Below are 10000 nucleotides of genomic sequence, written 5' to 3'. Positions count from 1 at the left end.
ACTTAGACTGATACGCACAGGCCACGCCTCCTTCACTTAGACTGATATGCACAGGCCACGCCTCCTTCACTTAGACTGATACGCACAGGCCACGCCTCCTTCACTTAGACTGACATGCACAGGCCACGCCTCCTTCACTTAAACAGATACGCAAAGGACACGCCTCCTTCAATTAAACGGATACACACAGGCCACACCTCCTTCACTTAAACAGATACGCAAAGGACACGCCTCCTTCAATTAAACGGATACACACAGGCCACACCTCCTTCACTTAAACAGATACGCAAAGGACACGCCTCCTTCAATTAAACAGATACACACAGGCCATGCCTCCTTCACTTAAACAGATACACACAGGCCACGCCTCCTTCACTTAGACTGATACGCACAGGCCATGCCTCCTTCACTTAAACTGATACACAAAGGCCACGCCTCCTTCACTTAAACTGATACGCAAAGGACACGCCTCCTTCACTTAAACTGATACACAAAGGCCACGCCTCCTTCACTTAAACTGATACGCAAAGGACACGCCTCCTTCACTTAAACTGATACACACAGGCCACGCCTCCTTCACTTAGACTGATACGCCAAGGCCACGCCTCCCTTGACTGATGTGTGTGTGTGTGTGTGTGTGTGTGTGTGTGTTAGTTATTTGTGTGTTTGACAGTGCATTGTTTATTTGCTTGCCCCTAATCTCTCTCTATGCGTCTGTCCCAGGCTGCAGATCAAATTAAGAAGCTGTACGATCTCTTCCTGAAAGTCGACGCCACTCAGGTGGAAGTGAACCCACTCGGCGAGACTCCCGAAGGACAAGGTGGGACTCTTTAACATTCTGAAATGCTCGTGTGTGTGTTAATTTATGGGTAACAGCAACTGTCTGCATTCACCACTGGTTGTGGCTGTGAAAGAGAGACGGTTCGACACAGGGGACGGATGCAGTTGCTAGGAGGAGTTTAACCTCAGGGGTCCAGAACATTTTTTTTAGTTCCTGAACTATCCAAAGAGCTTCATTTCCAGGGCAAGTTACTTATTTATTCTGGTTTCCAACACTGTCGATGATAATGACATTTTTTTGTACGTAGGATATTATTGTTGTTTTTGTGACCGATTTCGATAACGGCATTAAGATCGATTCGACCCTTGATTCAACTGAGGTCCTTTTTATTTTTTCGGACCTATAAAGTCAGCAAATTGTCTACCAGGAGTGAATCAATGCGATGAACTAACCTTCACTAAACCTGTGGTGTAAAAGACACTTCTCCATTCCACTCCGCCTCAGCGACCGTTAATGAATTTCATGATTCAGCAGAAATAATGAAGAATTTCTGCTTAGTGGAGCAGCTTTTTTGAGATGAAACTGAAAGTCCAGTTACAGGTTCTGTAGATGGTCCCCAACCTTTTTTTCGCCATGGACCGGTCAATGTTTGATCATTTTACCGCGGCCCGCTGGGGGTGGGGGGTGGCGGCTATACAATTAAATTAAAATTAATCATTTTAACTTAATCGTATTTAAACATGCCTTTTTAACTCACTACAACGCTAAATCAATGAGAACCCTGAGCTTGTTTCTTTGCAACGAGACGGTTCCATCTGGGGTAATAGGAGACAATGACACCCGAAGTGTGTGTTGCTTATGTCCAGTTTATTCCGTTGTTTTGTTTTGGTTGCCGTCACTGCAGAAAACCCCGCTTCACACAGATAGGATGTCGGAAATGGCAATAGGGATTTGGTGACAATCTCAGGGTATTCTGCCATGACTTTAATCCAGAACACCGGCAGAGTTGCTAACTTTCTAACGACGTCTGTTTCGTACTCATTTTAGTACTGTTAAACATGAGAAAGTACCGGTGAACAGAGAGAAGAGCGATACACACCTTCTCTCCACCAAAGCTACAACGCCACTGCCGCTTGCAGCCGCTCGGCTCCAGACGTCACCTAAAACCGCCCCGATATCACGATATTTTGCGCATGCGCGGTATTGGTGCGGCTTTAGGTGACGTCTCTCAGCTCCCGGTTAACCTCTCGTCCATGGAAAGTCGCACAAACCCGAGAGAAATACACCACAGTAAATAAAATGGAAATAATTTAATGTTCCTTGGGCGGCCCGGTACCATTTGGTCCACGGACCGGTACCGGTCCGCGTCCCGGGGGTTGAGGACCACTGCTGTAGAGGGTTTGATAGAGAGACGGAGAAAACGAAAGAGTTTCACTGGCTACGGCCTCAGCAGAGCTTTGCTTGTACAGCTGATGATGGACTTTTGTTCAAAACACCCTGTTTTCCTGTTGCCTCTGTATTACACTCAACATCACCGGAGTGCACCGATTCTCACGAAGAACGAGACAGACGACGACATGGAAATGCGGAAAATGCCGAAACTACGACGGATCAAAAACGAGCGTTATGTATAAAGCAAGACGAGCTCACGGTGGGAGATGTAGATGAGGTTGAGTTAAAGACATTGTGAAGAAAAGATGATGGCAAAATGATCAATCGGAGAGACGGAAAAGAGGAGAAAGCGTCGAGTCGTGTTTAGTAGAACAGGAGAAAGATGGAGCGAATGGGGATGAAGTGGGAACTCTACGAGTGTCTCTGATTACAGTTGTTTTCTCCATCATTCTGTTCCTCATCCCCTCGAGGCATGAATGAGAGCCTGTCTCAAAAAGTCGGAGTCTGCTTCGGCTCTGCGAGAGACGGAGCGTTAGTATTCGGCTTTCCGGATGAGCTCTGGGACTTCTGTACTTCAATCTCCATACTCAGAACTGCATTACTGCCCCAAAATGCATGAACCATCACACCGAACCGCGCAGCAGCCATTAAACCGCACGGACGCCACTGATGCCATCTCCAGGGGCCGTGATTTAGAGCCAGAAGATTGATCATAGGATGAGATGGAAAACAAGAGCCTGGTCTTCTGCTTCACTGTCATTTTAACGAGGCGTCGGAAAGGTTAATTATCGATATGTGGAATATTTAGGGATGATTAGTGATAATATGTATTAGCCAAAGGGACGTGCAAGAGGAAAGAACCTCTTTATTTTTATTTATTTATTTGTTTATTTGTTTATTTATTTATTTATTTAACAAAAATCGAGCATGTTGGTTATGAAAATTTATTCACATTTTTTCAACTATTTAATTGCTATATTCCCTTTTAATAGAAATAATATGTAATACAAGCGAGTGTTATTGACCGCAAGTCATTTTTTTTTATCTGCATGACAGAAAAATGTCCAGAAGGATCTCAATAATTAAAAAGAAGACAAGGCACGGTCTCTTGATTTTTAACGTAAAGGCACATTATCTATCGGATGTGATTCGTCAGTTTCTACAGAAGCTGCCCAACTCATTTGAAGGCCCTGTTGGTGCAATGTTACCCCCAGCAACAGAAACTTAAAGGTGGGGTGTACGTTGTTTGAAAGCCAACGTTGACATTTGAAATCACCAAAACAAACACGCCCCTAACCCAAATGGGTCCCACCCCTGTATTGATAGCTCCGCCCACATGTACATACGTAACCCAGGCAAATAATGGAAAGAAATGTGTCTTTATCGTAGCTGAAGGGAAGAACAATACGATTGTAGATAAACAAACAAGTAAAAATGACACACAAGCATAATCATGTAAAGGACAAAGGCATATATTAGTTCTGTGTAACAAAGCAAAACCAACGTTACTCACCTATCGAGAAGGAAAAAAGCGACCTCTGCGTCCCATCGCAGGCCTTCCTGCTCCTTCTGTTCTCTCCAGCGCTGGAAAGCTGATCCTATATTAACACGTCCTACTTCTTACCTCATCGTAAGCCTTTCTTCTCTTTCTTTCTTTGTTTTTATCCTCCATGTCAATGTTAAAACCGCTTTCTGCTAATGTCACACATGTGCACTGAACACTCTCTCCGCCCAAATTGACAAGACACGCCCCTTTCTGCTCATTGGCTACACGTTTGTTTTGTTTTTGTTTTGTTTGGCGTCCCAACGCGGTTTTCTGAAGCATTTCTCAAACAACGGAGACCCCACCTTTAATGTTGCTTTAATGCCTCTTCACAGTCGTGTGCTTCGATGCCAAAATCAACTTCGATGACAACGCCGAGTTCCGTCAGAAAGACATCTTTGCCATGGACAACACTGCCGAAAGCGATCCCATAGAGACCGAGGCGGCCAAACACGACCTCAAGTACATCGGCCTGGACGGCAACATCGCGTGTTTTGGTGAGTTTTTATGTTTTTATGGGTAAAATTTCTTCAGTTTGTTAAAATTCTTTATAATATTAGATTCCTGTCATAAGTTTAGCACAATTATGGGAACATTTGATTGTTTTTATTATTAAGGCTTTGTAATGGCAGTAAGTGATTTAGATATTTACTACTTCTACTTGTTTACAAGTGACTTACAGTCAGAAGCTCTAAATTCAGGCTCTTAGTCAGGAGAGTGGTTCTTTACCGGTCCTGAGACTTGAACTCACATCCTTCCATCCTTTACAACAGTGCAGAACATTACTAGATTTAGACTATTCTTTTCCAGTCGCAATCTCCGAACCTCAACCTGTCCATTTCTCATGAATCACACAGTTTATTGTCTCATATTGTGACGTACATCACTCTTTTTCTTCACCAGATTTCATCTCGTCTCATCTCGTCTCATCACGACGGGTTGCATTTAGAAAATTCGCTTTATTAAGGCGAAACCAAATGGGTTCCGTTTCTGATGGAACCTGCCAGAAGCGCTGACTTCCAATTAGAGAGAAAGGCCTCGGAAAGTGGCAGATTGGCGGAGAGATTATTCTAGTTGTCATTAAAGCAGCTTCTCAGTAGACATAAAAGACATAAAAAGCTTTTTTTTAAAGTGTTGAACAAAAGAGATGCCAGAAAGCCTGAGAAACTTAAACATATGCACTCGCACATACGCACTCACACTCACACATTTATACACACAGAAGTGGCAATTTGTGTGTAGAAGTTTTGAGAGGACTTTTTTTTTTAAGACTAGATTTGGAGTTCTTGCCAAGCTCCAGCCTTTCGTCCGAGAGGCAGGAATTAGCCGCAGGAAAACACTTGAGCACTTGGCTCTGTTACAGCATGGACTAATTAGGCAGGCTCAATGGCCCAGCTAACGCTGCAACTGCTACTGTCGCTAGTGTCCAGTACTCGTTTAATCTAATTCACTTATCCATCTGTTTGCCAGGATGATGGAGAATTAGACTTGTGTTCTGTGCAGTTAGTACGTGGTAGAGTAATTATTTACTGTGGTTTATGGACTATAGGATGCATTTTGCTCTGTAGCGGCTTCTGTGTATATACAGTGAATCGTTTAGATGTTAGTGGAACTGTGAGGTGTCTCTGTGAGATGTTTTTATTATAACAGTGTTATTCAGGAGGTTTTGGACTTTATTATTTTGTATTTAAGTTTTAATTAAGTAGTGGTTTTGTTACTACAGGAAGTGCAGTAGTGGTTTTGTTACTACAGGAAGTGCAGTAGTGGTTTTGTTACTACAGGAAGTGCAGTAGTGGTTTTGTTACTACAGGAAGTGCAGTAGTGGTTTTGTTACTACAGGAAGTGCAGTAGTGGTTTTGTTACTACAGGAAGTGCAGTAGTGGTTTTGTTACTACAGGAAGTGCAGTAGTGGTTTTGTTACTACAGGAAGTGCAGTAGTGGTTTTGTTACTACAGGAAGTGCAGTAGTGGTTTTGTTACTACATGAAGTGCAGTAGTGGTTTTGTTACTACTGTACAGGAAGTGCAGTAGTGGTTTTGTTACTACTGTACAGGAAGTGCAGTAGTGGTTTTGTTACTACAGGAAGTGCAGTAGTGGTTTTGTTACTACAGGAAGTGCAGTAGTGGTTTTGTTACTACAGGAAGTGCAGTAGTGGTTTAGTTAGTACCAGAAGTGCAGTAGTTTAGTTGTTAAACTATGGTAAATGGGGTCTCCAGAGGTGCTTCCTAGCGCACTTAGACTGTAAATCAATTTTTCTGGTTATCTCCAGGATTTATTGGTTTTTGTCTTAATTCATATTATGTACATACTTGCTATGTTTTCCTTTATAGCAAACTTTCCTTCAGTAAGGGACATCAATGCGTTAGATTTTATTGGCTGAATGGATTTTTTCACTCTAGTCTACTGTGTCAGGGCTTTTTCAGTGCTCTTCTACCCCGTGCTTTGACATTTCCAGCTCATATTTGCGACACACCATATAGCACCATGACCTCATGTGACCTCCCTGCATTAGTTTCCTCTTGGTTTTTAGACCTGCACAACACCTCCTTAGCTGATTATCATAATCAAGATGCTTTATCCTGTCTTTACAGTCAATGGTGCTGGCCTTGCCATGGCAACCTGTGACATAATTGACCTGCATGGAGGAAAACCGGCAAACTTCCTGGACCTGGGAGGAGGTGTGAAGGAGAACCAGGTGTACACTGCTTTCAAACTGCTCACTGCTGATCCAAAGGTAAGAGAACCTCTTCTGTTTGAATGATAACTAAATAATTAAAGGGCTTTTAGAGCCCAGGCACTGGTGTTGGGTGTAGAGGTCTGTCTGGGGTGCCTTCGGTGTTCCATTTTACCCTGAAGGTGTTCAATGGGGTAGTCAGGGCTTTGTGCAGGACACTGGGGTTCTAACACTTCATCCTTTACCCACCATGTCTCACTTTGTGCACAGGGGCATTATCATGCTGGAACGGGTTTGAGTCTCTTAGTTCCAATGAACGGAAATTCTAACACCGCACCATTCTATACAATTGTTACCCGTACAATTTTTTAAACTATTTACTAAACGATTCAACAGATAAGTCATTGAATCTTTAGTGAAATGCTTTGTTTAATGATAAATTGACAAATTATCTTAAATATTCTAGAACAGCTTCAAGGGCTATGCATTGTTATAAAGACAATATGAGAGTAATGAGAGATTCCAGCCTGATTTGTTCATTAAACGATTGATTAAACGATTCATTAAACGATTCCTTAAACAAACCATTTTTAAATATGGCTTATTTTAAATAGACTAGAATTGCAATTAAGGAAAGGTATTTTTCAGAACCTCAATTTAAGACTGATGAAAGATTCCAGCTTGATTTGTTGAACAGTTTGTTAAACGATTCATTAAATGATTCCTTAAACAAACCATTTTTAAACATGGGTTGTATTTAATAGTCTGTAATGGCGTTCGGGGACACGTACATTCATAAAGACGAATTGACTAGAGATTCCAGCCTGATTTGATCGAACGATTCGTTAAACGATTCACTAAACGATTCCTTAAACGAATCATTTTTTTTAAACATGGGTAATAATGTTTAATAGTCTAGAATTACATTAAGGGATGTGTATCTTCATTACGTATCGTGTCGAATGGATGGAAACTGAAGGAATTCGGCATGTTCGTCTTTGCTGCTACTCTTCACCACAGCAATCAATCAGGTTTGTACTATTATTTTCTCAGGAAGTCCATAAACTCACACACTCGTTCCTTGAAACGTATCTATCCTCTGTTATTGCTCACCGCTCCTGTTCACCAGAACTTTCCATCCTCGCAGCACCAATAACCTGCGCCGCTCCAGCCGGTACGCAACGCCGGCGCTCATCGTTTGTTTACGTACACCTTAATCTCACATGTGGTTACACCACACATTTATTTCACCCAGGATTTCTTCATCCCTGCTTACAGAGACTTGCGTGTCTGTATCTAGCTTTTCCACGTGTTCCACGAGCACGGTTTAATGCGTGACTGCGGGCGTGAGGGCGATGAATTTTAAACAGGCTCTCGCTGGCTGATGTATTATTCTGCTCAGCTATCTAAGGTGTATTTATTATATTTTGTCATGCATAAATCCATCACCACACACTGGAGAAAAAAAAAACCTGGAAAAGGAAAAGACAGGAAGTGGAGTTTCTTACATCTTGTCCAGAGGATCAGTGTCATCTGTTATTTCCTCAGACAGGCCACAGCTATGTTGATGATGAATGTTGTGTAGGTCGAAGCAGTTTTTAATGATTTATAGTACGTCGCCGTTTTGATGCAGAATGACGAAGGGTTTGATGTTTCCCTCTTTATTTTTTTTTCTCTCATTTTTGTTTCTCTCTCTCTTTCTTTATCTTGGTCTGTCTCAGTTTAGGGATTTGCATTTCACAGGAGTATTCTGTGCCACCTCTCGCATGCGCTGGGAATTTTAATCAGAATGTTAATTATTCGGTCTCTAACAGGAGAAAAATCTGCATTTGCATTTCTCCGAACTTTTGCGCTCTCGGATTTCTGGCCCCTCGTCACTCTTAGCCAGCTCCTCAGCCCCAGTGAGCTTCGTTCACCAATAAGGTCGTCTTCCAGCTCTCTCTGGATCGATGATTGACGCAGGGTTTGAGGCTGTGTTTGAGGCTTTTTTTCCTCTTAGTGGATTGACCCGAGACCTGTGATGCTGCGTTACTGCTTACGCTTTATATTTATGACCGTTATATAAAATAACCGAAGCAGAGAGACGGGGAGCTGGAAAATGGAGGAGGAAAAGAGAAAATACACAACAGCGGGTGATGTAGAAATAAGGCATATAGAATAAAGTACAAAGGAAAAGATCTAGGGGAAGGAAAAGGAAGAGAAAAGCACTGACATGAGGAAAGAAGAAGGGAAGAGAAGCGAAAACGAGAGGAAAAGAAGCAAGGAGATAAGGAAATGAAGGGAAGAACAGAGATGAGAAAAGGAAATGAGACGAGACTAGACAAGAACGAAGAGGAAAGGAAAGGAAGATGTTTCATGGGTGATGAAGAGATGCAGAAACAAAAAGGAAGACACGTGAAGATAGGAGATGACAGGATAGAGAAAAGGAGGGTTTGCGAAGGGAAGAGAAAGGCAGGAAACGAAAGAGATGTGACAAAAATATGGATTTTACCGACCGCCGCTATCAGTGTGACTCTCACATCGTACACTGCTTAGATGTTCAAGCTTCTTTTATTTTGCTACTCACACACCACTTCCTGTCCTGGAGGTGCAGAGGAACTCGCTCGCTCCCTCGTTCCAGTCGTACTGAATAGCCATTATTCAGGTCTGGTTCTGTGAAGGAGTGAGAGAAAGAGGGAGGGATAGAGAGGGAGTGATGAAACGGCAGTTCTTCACCAGTCTTTTTAAAATTTGCATGAATAAAACATTTCCTTTTTGCTATTATAATTCAGCTCCCTCTGAAACACATCACACACCTGTGGGCCAAATGGCAGCTGAAGAACGTTGTAGCGAGAGATGAAGCGAGAGGGCTTTAATAACTCCAGCTCCTGGTGCTCGGTTAGTAGCCGGAGTGTGTCGGGGTGTGTTCGGAGGGTACGGGCCGAGGCAGATGTGTCTGACGGGGTTATTGTCGACGCCGGCTGGGTGTTTGGACCATGAGACAGCTCCAAGTCGAATGGAAGCATATTGAGCCTCCTGTCTCATTACCCAATCTGTAACTACTAGATCCGTGTCAGATCTATTCTGACCCTGTGTCCCTTACCTTGTTTCCCTTATTTAGTGTCCCTTCTGTCACTACCGGATCTGTGTCGGATGCCTGATATGTCATCATCTGGTGTGTCTACCGTCTCTGCCTCCCATGGGTTCTTACCCAATCGGTGTCCCATGCGTCATTACATCGTCCGTCTGCATCATTCGGATTCCCCCCCGTCGCAACCGGTGTTGGGCTGGTTACTAAGAAATAGTAACTAGTTACAGTTACTAGTTACTTCATTCAAAAAGTAACTCAATTACTTAGTTGATTACTTACACCAAAAACTAACGCGTTACTGTTAAGTAACTTTTTAGTTACTTTTTTAAAGAACGTTCTTTAATGTTCCTATTAATGCCCTTATGCGTTATGGTCTATACAAACACAAAACTGTTTGTCGATCTGTCCCTGGCTAACTAGGGGGTTGACTCACTTCCACCGACACCGTGTTAGCTTCTAGCTTTGTCGAGACATGTAGTTTCTAGAGGTGCTTCGACAGATTGGAGTTGCTGTTTATCGCAGTAGACAGGAGCTTCGAACC

At 42.8% G+C, this 10000-nt stretch overlaps 1 protein-coding gene across 1 annotated transcript in view; it reads left to right on the top strand.

The window, feature by feature from the left end:
- Positions 1-10000, top strand: part of suclg2 (succinate-CoA ligase GDP-forming subunit beta) — an 88064-nt gene that overhangs the window by 41120 nt on the left and 36944 nt on the right. Inside the window, exons 7-9 of the mRNA XM_060858316.1 lie at positions 724-820; positions 4052-4213; positions 6307-6449. Of these exons, the coding sequence (XP_060714299.1) occupies positions 724-820; positions 4052-4213; positions 6307-6449 (402 nt within the window). The remainder of the gene's footprint in view (positions 1-723; positions 821-4051; positions 4214-6306; positions 6450-10000) is intronic.

Source organism: Tachysurus vachellii, chromosome 22, assembly GCF_030014155.1.
Source record: "Tachysurus vachellii isolate PV-2020 chromosome 22, HZAU_Pvac_v1, whole genome shotgun sequence".
Classification (NCBI taxonomy): domain Eukaryota; kingdom Metazoa; phylum Chordata; class Actinopteri; order Siluriformes; family Bagridae; genus Tachysurus; species Tachysurus vachellii.
This window is presented reverse-complemented; position numbering and strand designations above follow the sequence as displayed.